Source organism: Microtus oregoni, unplaced genomic scaffold, assembly GCF_018167655.1.
Source record: "Microtus oregoni isolate MIOR12 unplaced genomic scaffold, Mior012 000013F_ref0000133, whole genome shotgun sequence".
In the NCBI taxonomy this organism is placed as follows: domain Eukaryota; kingdom Metazoa; phylum Chordata; class Mammalia; order Rodentia; family Cricetidae; genus Microtus; species Microtus oregoni.
Window position 1 is genome coordinate 32522548 of NW_024543072.1, and position 15241 is coordinate 32537788.

A 15241-nucleotide genomic window follows, 5' to 3' on the forward strand; every position below is an offset into this window, starting at 1 on the left:
TTCTACACCGCTGCTTCGTCCAGGGGATTACATGCTTGGGAGTTAATGGTCAATAGCGTCTCTGGTATGCCAGGAACAGCGTTCTGGGCAGAATAGGAACGCGAAGTCGGGTCACCCGTCCACCTCCTCGGTGGGCTAGGGTCACAGTGCATTATTCCTGGACGCCTGTGCCGAGCGGTCACCGGTGTCCCGCCGAGCAAACGCCCACCTCAGCAGCGACGATCGAGCCAACCACTGAGGAAGACCGCTCTGCTCCCGAGTGATCTAGGTCGGTTTGCAGCACCGAGGTCGCCGGAAGCACCGCCGAGGCCCGCTGACGTCATCGCCCACGCCCCGCCCCCTAACACCCTCGGTCCCGCCCTCCCCTCCCCTCCCACCACGTGTCCTCGCACGGTCGCGTGGGGCCGCGCTGGGGCGGCTGGAGCGGCGGAGCTGGTGGCGCGGTGAGTGCTGGGCCGCAGCCCTTGTCGCCCTCGGCGGCGACACCGCCCGTTCGGCCGGGGTGAGTGCGCGCAGGACGCGGGGCTGGGGCGGCCTCTCCTCGGGACTGGTGTTTGGGGGAAGCTGGGCCGCGGCTGGGCGGGGGCCGCCGACGGCAGCTGTCGCCGCCGCCGCCTTTGTTGCTGGCCGGCCGGGGAGGTGGGCGGTGTGGGGGTGTCGCCGCCCTGCAGGTGCACGGGGCACCCGAGCTGGGAGCGCGTGCTGCGACGGCGGGGGAAGGGTCGGGCAAGATGGCTGGAGTGAGCAGAGCGACGGCGGCGGCGGGCACCTTCGCGCCGGCCCCTCCCACCTCCCGCCCCGCCGCCGGGTGCAGGCCGCGGCCAACTTCAGGCCCAGGCTCCCGGGACCTCACGGGCATTCCTGCCTCCGCAGGCCGCCTCCCGCCTCCGGAAACATTGGAGACGCTGACTCCGAACTCCGGAAAGATCTTGGCTTCAAAAGTCCCGGAAGATGGGACGCACGAGATGCACACTCCCTACACACCCAGCAGTTGTCGGCAGTCTTTTAAGGGGAAGCTCTTTGTACCGGCCTAAGGAAGCTTCGAGTACAGAGAATTTGCGACCCAGAGGCGAGGAGTCCTGCCAGGTCTGGGTTGGCCTTCGCCCCCCAGGCACACCCTCCTCCGTGTCACGGACTTCGCTTTGGGGGGTCCTTTAAGGAAGAAAGACTGTTAAATTTCTGGACTGGCCTGTGGACAGCGCCTGTGAATCTGGAAAATCCAGGTGATAAGTTTTTGTGCTAACTAGTCAAACGTCCCGTCTAGACTCAGACTCTGGCCTGGTAGCAGATCAGCACCGCTCTCCTCTGTCCCCGGTTCCGGGTTCAGTTGGTACTGGCAATGGGAAGCTTAGGCCTGTCAGTGCACTGTGGAAACCTCTCCTTGCCTGTCCGCTGCTCTCACTTCTGTCCTTCTGCACAAATGGTTTGGAATTACTAGTCTGGCTTCCCGAACCACAGAAAGCTTTAAGTATTTGAAGCTAGCCAAATACATTATCTGCCCACAGCCCCTCTAATAATGATGAAATAGCCGCTTTCCCTGAATCCCTGTTATGATAAAAGATAAGGTAGATATAAATATTGTAACTAATTCTTGCTTAATAACTGTTTTGTTATATGTAACTTTGCTATTTTAAAGTTAAAGCCTTCCTTTTTTGTTTAAACAAAAAGGGGAAGTGATGTGGGAGTGTCATATATCAATCTGTTGATTTCTAAAATTTCTAAATGGTTTGCAGTGTGTTAAAAATATATGCAAGCTAAAAGTTAAAAGTTCTTAGAAGTAAAAAAAGGAAGAAAGAGGGTAGTTGGGTGTAGTAGTACACTCCTTTAATCCCAACACTTGGGAGGCAGAGGGAGATTGACCTCTGTGACTTCAAGGTTTGGTAGCACACGCCTTTAATCCCAGTGCCTAGAAGGCAGAGACAAACAGATCTCTGTGAGTTCAAGGTGTAGTAGTGTACACCTTTAATCCCAATGCCTGGAAGGAAGCAGACAGTGCTTTGCGGGTTTGTGTGCGCCTTAACCACCCTCTTGGTCTGAGAGTTCTCACTGACACCTGGCTTGTCTGCTAAATCTTGCGCACAGAGATGGAGTCCCCAGCCTATCCTCAAGACAGGACTCTGAAAGAAGAGCGAGAGGAGGCCGTTCGGATCCAAGGATTGGAGGATGGCCCCCCCATAGATATGCAGAAAGTACTGATTGGTTCCAGAGGCTCGTGGGTAAGTAAGAGGGTATGGGAATCCAGCCTGGGAGCCAGGTTTGCCTTAGGTCTCCTCCTGGGGCAGATGTGGGAAGTAAAAATAGCCCAGACTCTTGTTTGCATTCCTGAGGAAAAAAAATCCTGTGCCTTCAAAAGGCAGAGCAAATGGTGGAGGGAGGAATGGTGATGGGAACGGGGCCTCCGGCACCGAGGCTGATTTCAGGTCTCAGAAACTGAGACCTTGTCTGCCTGACACTTTGTCATTCACCCATTTCCCTTGTGCCTGACTTAATAGCATCATAGATATTGTAGGCACCAAATACCTTTAAGACTCGGGTCGCTGAGTGCTGTGTGTCCCCCAGGTGTCAGTGGAAATGCTAAGCTCCAGGGAACGTACAAGTGTAAGTGAGACCGTATCTAATACATGTGTTTGCTTACAATAGTTACTGGAGCCTGGAAACTAAGCACGAGTTGTAAATATTTTTAGTAAGTAATAAATGGATATTGCTTAGTTTTATATTGTGTATAAACATTATCAATATCATCAATACATAATGTCCTTTGTGCCCAATAAAAGGGAAGCCTTTCATCATAGAACACAGAACTGCAGGCAAAAAACTAGAAAAACCCTTCTTCCAAATTACCTAGTCCACCCTTCCTACAGGACCTCAGGTACCAAAAGATACCTGCTTTACTGCCCAGATCCCTGTGTCCATTGACTTCCTGAGCCGCAGCCCTACCAGCGGAGCGCATCTGTGTGTAAACTGCCGGGCATCGCCAGCTCTGGGCTCACTGATCTGAAGCTGTGCTACCTTTTACCCGCTAGCTTTTGTCACCCTGTCTTCCCCAGTTCTGACCTCAAAGCAGCAGAAACCCTGGATTCTAAGGTTAAATCGAGCAACCCAGAATATCTAAAGAGGCTGGAGCAGTATGGAAATCGGGTGTAGTCAAAGTAGAGATCTGATTGTGTTGAAATGAGAAAAGCGGGCCTTGCCCAGGAAAGAAGTAAGCAGAGTAGCTGAAGGCTGGAGGAGGGGGCCTGGCAGCTTGAGAGGTGGGCTTGGGTTTGGGCATTTGGAAGCTCCAGGAAGTCAGTTGTCCATTCACAGCCACTGCACAGCATTAAGACAAATCCCTGCCTTCCTGCAGCCCCCAGTCTCATAAGGGAAAGAAGCAGCCTAGGGCAGCTCAGGATTCTCACTCAGGCCTGACAATGTGCTTCTTAGAGAAAGCCTAGTCTTAAGCTGGGGACAGTTTTGCCCCTCCCCACTCTGGAACATTTAGCAGTATATGGAGGTAATTTTAGTTGTTGTGACCCAAAGTAGACGTTGGGGTGTGAGGCCTTTATTGCATCCTTGGTTTGAGCCAAGGATCTCCCTATACATCTGCAGTGCAGTTGAAGGTACCCTGCACATACAGAGAGGAACTGGGTAGTCCAAAATGTCAGTAGCATATGGTTGAGACTCTGATCTAGCACATTAGGAGAAGAGAAAATAGAATCTATTTTAAATCATATTTTTTAATAATTAAGATGGTTCATAAGAAGTACTCACATGTAAGTATGCTCTGTAATAGAATGGGAGTAGAAAGACAATTTCAAGTAGAATAAATATACTTTGAACTGAGCCTTATAAAGAGTGGGATGAGCAGAGGGAAGGGGGAGCTCATCTCCAGGCAAGAGAACAGCATGGTCAGAGGCATGGAAGAGAGGCTGTGGGTGGAGCTAGGAGACACCCTGAAGCTGGAACCTAAACAGGCAGTGTGAAAAGGTAAAGTCGGGGGATGGGACATGGTGTGCTGTGCTGGGTAGTTAAAGCTGGCCTGAGTAACTTTGAGGAATGAATCTTAAACCCATCAGTCTACAGGAATAGGCCTCTGTAGAGCAGAGTTGGGAAGGATTATATACTAGTCACCTTGGTAAGTCCTGTTGAGACAATACTGGCTTTGGAATCAAACTCTAGCTGTATGAATTCAGCTAAGCTACTTAGCCACTGCTTCCTTAGCCATAAGGAAGCGGTAGCAGTCCCCATATCCGTAGCTTATTTTAATAATTCAAAGAGATAATATGTTTACATGATTGGAAATACCCTGGGCAGTGCCTAACCTTGCAGGGCTCTGTTGATACAGTGGTTCCAGCTCCTCTCAGGTGCTGCCTCTCTAGTAAGCCTCAAATAGGAAAGTGCTTTACAGAACAGTTACCCTTGGAGATAAGGATTGGGACTCCAGCTTCCCAGAAGAGCAAGATAGTGCACACAAACTGGAGAACACTCCTCTGATGAGTCCTTAATCACGAGAGAGAGGAAGGACAGGAATTGCAGGTTCTTACTGTTAGGCCAAGGGGGATGACTGAAGCATGAACTGCAGCCAGCGCTGCTTACCTTGTACTGCGCTTGAGCAAATAAATGACCTGCATAGTAGGACCCAAAGTCTTGCCCCAACTTCACAGGGCTCTGGGGAGACTTCTAAGCCTCTCTATTGTGCATTGGGTGCTTGTTTTGGACTTGGTTGAAGATACTTTAACCATGTGCTAATTAGAAGATGGGTCTCCACACCAGCTCTAGTCAACATTTATCCGGGTCTAGAATGTGTTACCCGCTCTGCAGGGATTGGTGTAACTAAGCCTGCATTCTTCTGTCAGTGAACAGAAGGAGATTATAAATAGTTATGGCCTAGATCTAGAACTTGTAAGGGAGTGAAAAGGCCAAAGAGAGAGTTGTTTAAAATCTTGGGTAATAGGAATAGAGTAGACTGGAAATTGTCTGAGCTGCCTGGTTTTCAGATTGAGGACGTCTGAGGAAAGCCTAGGAACCACACCATTCTTATCTCCTGCTGTTCCACATGTGAAGTTTTGTTCAGTTTTACTCCAAAGAGTTGACTTGGTTTATTGACAGAATTTTAATTTTTAAAACAGTTCCAAGTATGACAAGAGAAGAGAAATCCAGAGGTAATATGTTTGCCTCAATAACTCATTCAGCAATATATAGTATATGCATACTAGCTATAGAAGTAGTTCTCAGTCTGTGGATCATGATACCTCTGGGGGTCAAATGTACTGCATATCAGATATTTACAGTTCATAACAGTAGCAAAATTAAAGTTCTTGAAGTAGCAAAAATGAAATAATTTTATGGCTAGGAGTGACCACAGCATGAGGAACTATTATTAAAGGGTCACAGCGTTAGGAAGATTGAGAACCACTGGCTATCGGAAGCATCTTCGGCTTAGGGAAACAAAGTAATTGCAGGCTGTTTTTAGCAAAGTCAGATTTAAGTGATGAGCAGAGAAGTGAAACAAATGCACAGTGTGACAAGCCAGAAAGTTGCAAGCAGGACATCAAGGTGCTGTGCAGGTGTGTGTACAGCCTGGAGAATGGTGTGCCTGGGCTTGGTCTTGGAAGATGGGTGGGTGTGAAAGAAGAGGACCTCAAGGGCCCAGGGGATAGTGGGCAGAGATAGATAGGCATCAGGGAACAATGAGCAGTTAATACAGGTGTAAGATGGATGGAGAGTCCTTTGGGACAAAGCTTTCTCCTTTCTAGTGAGAGCCTTGGACTCACACAGTGCTGGGCCCACGTCTCAACCTTGCCACTATTGACTGTGTGTCTTTTGCCTAGAAATGAGGATCCCTTGAGCCCATCCCCATGGCCCTTACTAAACTGGAAATCTGCTCTGTTGTGAGATTATTGGGAGAGATCAAGAAGCAGCTGTAGGGCCCTTCCCAGCAAGTGTTTGCATATAGAAGAGAGTTTGGTGGTAACAGTAGTAAGTGGGTCTAGTTGACAGGGAAGAAAGGCCATGGTGTGTGAGTGACTGACAGACAACTTGATCTTGAAGAGGCCACTAGCCACATATACACTTGATTTTTTTTTTCTAAGCTAAGGAGAAACAATATGATCACCCAGCCCCAAGATAGAGCTTTGAGAAATAAGTTTGAAGGAGAGAATGCCAGAAATAAGTTCATTGGTGATTTCTTAACACTAAATATGAGCTTTGGAGTAGGATTTCTAATGACCCCAAAAGAAAATGCAGTAGAAAAGAAAGCAAATCAGTTGGAAAAGTAAGAGGTTTTGGTTGCTGGCCTTTAGCTAGGAAGGCTTGCCCTCCTTCTGGGACCCAGAAAAAGAGATGGAAGAATGAGGGAGGGAGCAGGCATCCTAGTCTTGCATAAAAACCTACCTACCATTTTGCTGGGATCTCATTCTGTACGTGAGGCCCGAATTAGCCCTTCTTTGCTACTTTTGCTCCTAGATTAGAAGGGCCTAGTAAGGTGCCTTCTCCAGATGACTCTCCTTGGGACAGCATTGGTGTAGAATGTTGCCTCGTTCAGGAGAGTCTGTGTGATCCTCAAAGATGCCATGGAGAGCAGTAATCCTGTTCAGTTTAGCGTCTCTGGCTAGGAGATAGTTCTAAGATGAGATGGACAGCTTTATGGGGATATTTATTCAGGGCATGACTGAGTCTTGACTTTGGAGTCCCAGGTGAACTGTGAGCAGATCTCATGCAGTCTCTGAGGAGACGATGCCCAGAGTCCCCCACCCTGATGATGGCAGCTGCTGTGGTGGTGGGACACAGGAGGTCTCACACGTACCTGTCCCCAAGAGCAGTGAGAATAGACAGACCATTCCCCCTGGGTGAGAGCCCTGACCTGTGAGAGTGAAGGCTTCGTTGTACCCACTTGTCTGACACAGCCCATCAGATGTGAACATCTGTGCCTGTACATGCTAATCATTGAGAAAGTATTGTTCATGTTCCAGGTACCAGTCCTATTTGATGAGGTGGCCATATATTTTTCGGATGAGGAGTGGGAAGTTTTGACAGAGCAACAAAAAGCCCTCTACCGGGAAGTCATGAGGATGAATTATGAGATTGTCCTGTCCCTGGGTAATGCTTTGTTTTCCTTTGCCTCTGGGAAGCTCTGGACCCAGAGACCTGTATCATTGTCTCTGTCTTCTCTGTTGCATCTAGTCTCCTCGTCTGAATGGGACTCTCTTCCCGTGCTGTGCCAGCTTCATTCCCTGGTTTTGATTTGGGCAGGACATACAGATGGCGCCTTTCTATTTGAAACCTCGCGTTAGCTCTTAAAACAGTCCTCTTTTGGCCCAAGTGTTTTCGTTACTTAAAAAAACATAAAACAAAAAGTGTAGCCTTCAAAATGTCATCATGGATCTAGGACTGTATCCTTGGGAAGGAAAGCTTTGTTGTCCTCAGACACTTGATGGTGCACCGAAGAGTACTCCCCCTAACACAGAGAGTGGCATCACCCCTCTTCTCAGAGTATAAGCATTTGGAAGAATTTCCCAGTTTTGGTCAGTTGGGTTCCAAAATGTTGATTGTTTCAACGACTGTATCCACCCACCCTCCCTGCTAGTCAGTGTACTTTGCTGTTGCTAGTACCAGCTCCCATTAGCAGAGGTCCAGGAATGCCCAGACTATGCTTTCCATCCTTTGTGTTTCTAAGGATCACCCAGCTCTGCTCCTGTCTTCTTCAGTGGGGGTGAGGGTGTTCCTTACTCCATAATACACAGTTATTTCCCTGCTTTATTTCCTGTGAACAGAATTCCCATTCCCTAAGCCAGACGTGATCAGTCGGTTGGAAAGAGAAGAGGAGTATCCTAATTCTGATGACTGGCGGCTCCAGGGAGTAACCTTTGCAGGTACTGTGTGAACCAGTTCAGCATACACCCAAGGGAAATAAGCCAGGTTTTCGGTTTCAGTGTGTATTCTGTAGTGTATTTAGGAGTGAGGCACAAATGTGTGTATGCTTTGGAATGCAAAGATCCCTTTTTAGCACTGTATGGACTTGGTGACCTGTCTCCTGGGCCTCCAGTTCCTCATTACTGGCTGTGAGTTTCCACTTTGATGTGCACATGGTGCATGGATGAAGTGACCTGAGGCTGACACAGCATTTGGTCCACACCAGAGTGCATGGCTGCTTTGTCAGCATGCCATGTGCCTCCACAAATTAGGCATAATGAGAGGAGGGACAAAGCGCACTGCTAGATTTAGTTACTCTAGGCTTCCTGTTCCATTCTGGGTAGGAAAGACAGTAAGAGCTGTAGCACACATTTGGATAGTTATTTTGTTGGAAAAATATATTTAGTCCCAACACTTGGAAGGTAGAGGCAGGAGGATCTGAAGTTCAAGGTCATTCTTAGCCTGAGCTACATGAGACAACCTCAAAAGAAGGGGGAAAAGTATGTGTATTAGTGCACCCACACACACCCACATACTGTACACACATTTGTGTGTGCCTATGTATCTTAATTTTGAGACTACCAAAATATATTTGCTTTTCTCTGTGATGGGTTTAAAATGCTATATTTCACTGATTCCACAACATGTTTTTCTTTTGTTTTACTAATGTTACAGTTGAGAATGCCTCTTAATGAATGGCATGTGATAGCTGTTTTTAATAATACATTATGTTTTGGAAGATACAGTAATCACGATAAACCGTTCCCTGTGACTACCTTCCACATGGAAATGTACGATGAACCAGTTCTGTCTGTGCCATGCAGGAGCCAGGCGTCTGCAGTATAGGCTTCATTTTGCTAACTTGGGTTTTGCTGTAGGTCTGTTTTTGTTGCTTTATTTTGATTTGGTTCAGTTCAGTTGCAGGGCTGTGAGTCAGCGCATGGTGCATCCAGATATTTGTGGTATTAGGTAGGAATATGGAGACATTTGGCTCCCATCCACATTAGCAATGGGTGGTACTGGTGTGAGTGGGGATGGAGCCTGATAAGCAAGCTCTAGCCCCAGCTGTCTTTTTGTTTCCGTTATATTTTGAGACAGTGTGGCAATGAACTTGAGAATCCTCCTCCTGCCTTTGCCTCCCAAATAGCTGGGATTACAGGGCTACACCACCAGGCCCACACATAAACATTGTTTTCATCCGAACGTGGTCCTGATATTATTTGCTCCAGGTTTAGTACCTGTATTCAGTTCCCACTGAAAGTTCTCTCATCACTTCATAGCTTGGTGGCTGTGCTGTATTTCATAGCATCTATGGTTTCTTTGCTTGAGTACTGTGAAAATAAGATTTGGTTAGCCCATGCTAATGGGACATAGATAAGGACTTAGTCTGGGTTATTTGTTAAACTTTTGGTTCACTTTTATGAGTGCCAGATTAAACATGGCATTATTTTTGCCCTTCTTACTTATCTTCTAGAAAATGAAGAATCCGACTTTAACACTCCACATTGGGCAAGCCCAGTGACTGCCACCTCCCCTTTCCCTCAACCTCAGCAATTCAACAGCTTTTGGCATCTGCCTCGGGACATCGCTGAGCTGCCTGAATGGAGTGAGGGGTACCCCTTCTACATGGCCCTGGGCTTCCCAGGGTGTGACCTCTCAGCTGATGACTTGGCTAGCAGGTTTCAGTTCAGTAGGGGCATGCGCCGCAGCTACGATGCCGGGTTCAAATTGATGGTGGTGGAGTATGCTGAAAGCACCAACAACTGTCAGGCTGCCAAGCAGTTTGGGGTATTGGAAAAAAATGTTCGAGACTGGCGAAAAGTGAAGCCACAGCTCCAAAATGCCCATGCCATGCGGCGGGCATTCCGAGGCCCTAAGAATGGAAGGTTTGCTCTGGTGGACCAGCGTGTTGCCGAGTATGTCAGATATATGCAGGCCAAAGGGGACCCCATTACCAGGGAAGCAATGCAGTTGAAAGCTCTTGAAATTGCCCAGGAAATGAACATTCCAGAGAAAGGATTCAAGGCAAGTCTGGGCTGGTGTAGAAGAATGATGAGAAGGTATGACCTATCTCTGAGGCATAAAGTGCCGGTTCCCCAGCACCTGGCCGAGGACCTGACTGAGAAGCTCATCACTTACCAGCAGAGCGTGCTGGCTCTACGCCGGACGCATGACTATGAAGTAGCACAGATGGGCAATGCAGATGAGACACCCATTTGCTTAGAAGTGCCCTCTAGAGTGACTGTAGACAACCAGGGTGAAAAGCCTGTCCTGGTCAAGACACCAGGTAGGGAGAAATTGAAGATCACAGCCATGCTGGGTGTCTTGGCTGATGGGAGGAAGTTACCCCCATATGTCATTTTGAGGGGAACATATATTCCCCCTGGGAAGTTCCCCAGTGGCATGGAAATCCGCTGCCACCGCTATGGGTGGATGACTGAGGACTTGATGCAAGATTGGTTGGAAGTTGTGTGGAAACGGAGGACTGGAGCTGTGCCCAAACAACGAGGGATGTTGATCCTGAATGGCTTCCGGTGTCATGCCACTGACTCGGTAAAGAGTTCCATGGAAAGCATGAACACAGATATGGTGATCATCCCAGGTGGTCTGACGTCACAGCTGCAGGTGTTGGATATGGTGGTCTACAAGCCTCTGAATGACAGTGTCCGGGCCCAGTATTACAACTGGCTTCTGGCAGGGAACCTGGCACTGAGCCCCACTGGAAATGCTAAGAAGCCACCGCTGGGCCTCTTCCTGGAGTGGGTCATGATGGCATGGAACAGCATCTCAAGTGAATCAATTGTCCAGGGGTTCAGAAAATGCCACATTTCCAGCAACTTAGAGGAGGAAGATGACGTTCTGTGGGAAATTGAGAGTGAGCTATCCAGAGAACCACCAAAGGAATGTGATGCTGAAAGTGTGGCAGTCAACTGAGGAAAGAGGTGAGGTAACTGGCCAGCAGCTCTCACCATCACTGATGCCCCGTCATGTCTAGCACTCACCCTTTTTCTGGCCACGAGTCTCTTTTCCAGTTCTGCTCAAAAAAAGCCTGCCATGCCACAGTGTAGACAACAGGTCATCAACATTCTCTCTTTGGTATTTTGTTCTGTGGCCTGGATCCAGGAACGCCTCTGTAGTGGGTAAGGTGAACAAGGAGCTGCCGGAACACTTCACATGAAAGCAGTACTACTGCAGAAAGTTACTTGGTCCAACAGTGTTCCATTCACAAAGTTTGTCTGGGAAGATAACTTTCTTCTCTTAAAAATTCTGAACTTTTATGGCTGGTCTGTGTGCTTGCATTACTTAACATAGTTGCACTGCTTGTTGCTGATCTGCGGGACCATGACCCAGGGAGAGAGTGGAGTCTGCTTTAGTACCTCTGAGCCTCAGCTCTGTGTCCTGGGGTGATCATAATATGTATTGTTTGCTTTCCTCTAGGGAATGTTGAGAGTTTTAAAACATCATCTTAGTCTTATGGAACTTAGCTGGGGTGAACCATTACAGTCAGTTCCTATTGTCAACAGATGTCTGAAAAGTGTTAATTCGGTCTTGAAAGGGCTGCAGAGCTGGCTCAGCGGTGAAGAGGATGTGCTGCCCTTGCAAAGAACCAGAGTTTAGTTCCCAGCACCTGTATGATGCAGCTCACAATCACCTGTGACTCCAGCATCAGGAGACCCAGGGAACCTCTTAACCTGTTAGGCACCTGTAGTCACATGCTCATTTCTACACAGAAACACAGTATATATAATTAAAAATAAATCTTTGGGCTTGAGAGATGGCTCAGCAGTTAAGAGTGCTTACTGTTCGTTCTTGCAGAAGCCTAGAGTTCAGTTCCCAGCACCAACATGACAGCTCACAACCAGGGGAATTCCAGTTCCGACGAATACAGTGCCCTCTTCTGGCCTCTGCCGGTACCTGCATGCATATGGTACACATATCTTTGTGCAGTCCAACACATACACACAAAAATAAATTTATTTGAAAATTGATCTCTAGAAATAGTACTACAGTGAGTGAAGTTTAAGGCCCTAAGGTCATCAGGTGATAAGGGGGAAGCAGAAGAGGAGCGACATTGGAAGAAAGCAGGGATGGGAGCCAGGCAGAGCCCACCTGGAAAGCCCACACAGCCCTATACACCTTGAGTGAGCGGGAGAATACCAGAATAGGGGACACATGGGAAGCACAGACACCTCACCCATTCTCATTTTCCACCTACAGCCTCTGGAAAGGAAAGTGGCCCATCTCTTAACAGGAGACCTAAAACTATCTTAACATACCTTCCCTTTATAAAAAGAAAAAGAAGACATTTTTATTAGTGTACATTTTACTTGCCCACCCACCATCCAACTGAAATCCTAATGGAAATCTCCACCCAAGCACAGGCTCTTAGTGGCATACACCTCCTTCCTGCCCTGACATCCTACCCTCGCCACAGCCCTAAACCTAGGGTAGAGCAGTTATAAAACTACATTCAAGATAACTGAGATCTGATCTATCTTCCCATGCCCCCACTCTGTGTAAAGTCCCATAGAGTCAAGCTCCTCCTGCTGCCCCCACTCTGTGTAAAGTCCTATGGAGTCAGGCTCCTCCTGCTGCCCCCACTCTGTGTAAAGTCCTATGGAGTCAGGCTCCTCCTGCTGCCCCCACTCTGTAAAGTCCTATGGAGTCAGGCTCCTCCTGCTGCCCCCACTCTGTAAAGTCCTATGGAGTCAGGCTCCTCCTGCTGCCCCCACTCTGTAAAGTCCCGTTGAGTCAGGCTCCTTCCCCACTGCCCACTCTGCTGTCCCCACTGGCAGCTGTAGTTGTAGTTGTTTTGTCTTTTCTCATTCTTGCTTTTCCCCTCTGTTAGAAAACATTTGTGATTTTCTAAGCAATGTACCACTCGAGGAACCCAATCAGAACCTGTCCTGGAAGACGAGAGGGCAGGAAACGATGCTAAACCACAGCTGTGCAAACAGGTACTCAGCCCAGTCAGCATGAGTTTCTGCTCCAGATGCCATCAGGGAGTGTTGGAAATAGACAGGGATACACAACGGCATTAAAACAACCTCCTGTCATGGAATAGAATGCTATATTTTTAAGTTAGGAAATATCCAGGAATCTAAGCTTAGGTTCTCTTGTTTTCCAGCAAATGAAACTGTGATAGAAGCACCTGGAAGAAAAGAGCACTTGTAAGAAGATGGCTGCAGAGGGGCCGAAAAGGACAATAGGCTCTGAACATCTCAGGTCTGGACAGCAGCCTGAGCATCCCATTTCATGACAGCCCCACCCACCCTATCCCATCCGGTGTCAGCCAACAAGCTTAGAACAACATTCTGTCCTGTTCCTCCTTTGGGAGCTGTCTCCTCTGCTCGTTATAGAAGCCTGTAAACACAAATGGACAAAGATATTTCCTGGAGAAGAGAATGTTCATCACCAAGATGCGCCATGTCACCACAGCTCTCGTGTCTCTTCTGTGGAGCAGAAACCTCAAGTATAAACCTTTGCAGACGCTCCAGTAGAGCCTGACTCCACACAGGTCAAGACTACAGAAAAGCTCTGGTAGAAAGCCATCACTCCTGTACTGCTGTTCTTACACGTCACTGAGGGAATGAGATTAATAACCACAAAATCGAGACACTGGCTTGGTGCCGGAAGATGGCTTTTCTAGAGGTAACCTAGGTTAGTATGGAAGATGAGAGTTTAAAATAAATGATGCTGTTGGACTTACCTTCCTAATCTGGTCGGCAGCTAGACCTTTTTAGGGTTGATGACCCTACTTTCCCTATTACCCTCTTTAATGAGGCAACCCTTGGTATACAAGCCTTTGCTCTTCAGGCTGCTTGCAGAAGTCTCTAAATCATCTGCTGTCTACACAGAACGAGGCCCACTGACTCATACTTGGGTTAATTTCTTTAATATTTTAATCTAAAGGGCATGGGAGGGATTGGGCCTTGAGCCACAGCTGCTTTCAGACTTCACAAAATATGTATGAGTCATTGACTTTTTCCACAATAGTAATTTGCATTCTTGTGTAAGTTAACTGTTAAGAAAAACATTCCTTCAAAGCTATCTATGCTACAAAAATTCTACCAGAACCTCATAGGCAAAGCCGTTGCTAGATCTGTCATTCAAAATACTCCGTCTGCCCAACAGGTTGCTGTAACCACTTTTCCTCCTCCATTCAGCTCATGTGGACACTGTCCACCGTGCATGGCATCTTTACCAGTTTCTGCTCGGGTGCGCATTTACCTGTTTGCTACCTGTTTGCTGTCCACTTTTCTGATCTCTTTTAACCAGTTTGTCAGAGTTCCAAACACATGAGAATGACTCCTAAGATCCGAATGAACAGACATCTTAATTGTTTCTGATTGGCTCTGTCTGTGCTGTCCTGTCATCCCCACATGACATGTTACTCTCCATCCCATCAGGTTTTCCCTCCTTCCCTGTCCTCTTTCCCGACTTTCTTTCTCTTGCTTGGGAGCTTAAAAGATGTCATCTTGGGCTTCCCACACAGAAGCCAGGTATCTTAACAAAGAGTAGAAAATGGACCTAACTCCTGTTTCATTCTCATCAGCTGAGATGCCTTACAGGTTGCATAGCACTGGAACTTTCCTAGAGTGATGGTTCTGCTGCCAGGGTCTTCTGGGAGTTCTCCTTCACTGGCTGAAGACGATCTATGCTGAACAGCCCCAGTACAGTTGTTTAGCAGAATAACAGTTAACCAGAAAGTTACCATAGCACACTGAGACTGCTACTCTCCACTAAATAGAAGCTGATCCCAGTAATAAACTTTGATAACAAAGACAATAGGCTCTGGTCGTTTTGTTTATCCGTTGGTATTGTCAAAAGTTAAATTTTAATCTATTGCCTATATCTGATTCATCAGATTTGGTAGCATTGTATTACACCTTTGAAGCAAAGGCCTCATGGGATGTACTGTGTTACAGGCATTTTTTTTTTTTGAGGGGAATATGGGGTTTAAAACTAGTTCTTAAAAGTTGGAGGGGTTTGGATAGGTTTCCTCAATAAGTCATGTTAAGAAGGACATCCATAAAAGTTACAGATGAGTCAAAATGTGCTAACAAGTTGATGGACAGAAATCGCCTTTTCATAAATTTCTCAAGTGAGAGCATCATTCACGGGCCTTTACTGTGCTATTAGGCAATGGAGTGTTGGGTGGACTCGGTCACAGCAGGGGTGACAGCAGTGCTGGAGTGCTACTATGTGTGCCTGATCCACAAGCAAGCAAGGCAGACTTGTAGAAGTCACACTGTGGCTAAACACGACTGCAAACCTCAAGGTAGAGATAACTACTCCGTTTCTAACAGCTTGCTTCTTCCAAGGATTTTTCCTAAGTGATCCTTGACAA

General features: G+C 47.4%; 1 protein-coding gene across 3 annotated transcripts; it reads left to right on the forward strand.

Annotated features, from left to right (window-relative positions):
* Window positions 1-370: 370 nt before the first annotated feature.
* Window positions 371-14673, forward strand: Pogk (pogo transposable element derived with KRAB domain). 3 transcript variants are annotated; one of them, XM_041662793.1, is made up of 7 exons: window positions 371-502; window positions 874-1223; window positions 2083-2216; window positions 6951-7077; window positions 7752-7850; window positions 9365-10832; window positions 13019-14673. In XM_041662793.1, the coding sequence occupies exons 3-6, from the start codon at window positions 2085-2087 to the stop codon at window positions 10822-10824; spliced, it is 1818 nt and encodes a 605-aa protein (XP_041518727.1). In that variant the 5' UTR covers window positions 371-502; window positions 874-1223; window positions 2083-2084; the 3' UTR covers window positions 10825-10832; window positions 13019-14673. The 3 variants fall into 3 exon arrangements, with proteins under 3 accessions (XP_041518727.1, XP_041518728.1, XP_041518729.1); XM_041662794.1 differs by having other exon boundaries at window positions 388-443; XM_041662795.1 differs by lacking the exon at window positions 874-1223 and having other exon boundaries at window positions 424-443.
* Window positions 14674-15241: the final 568 nt, after the last annotated feature.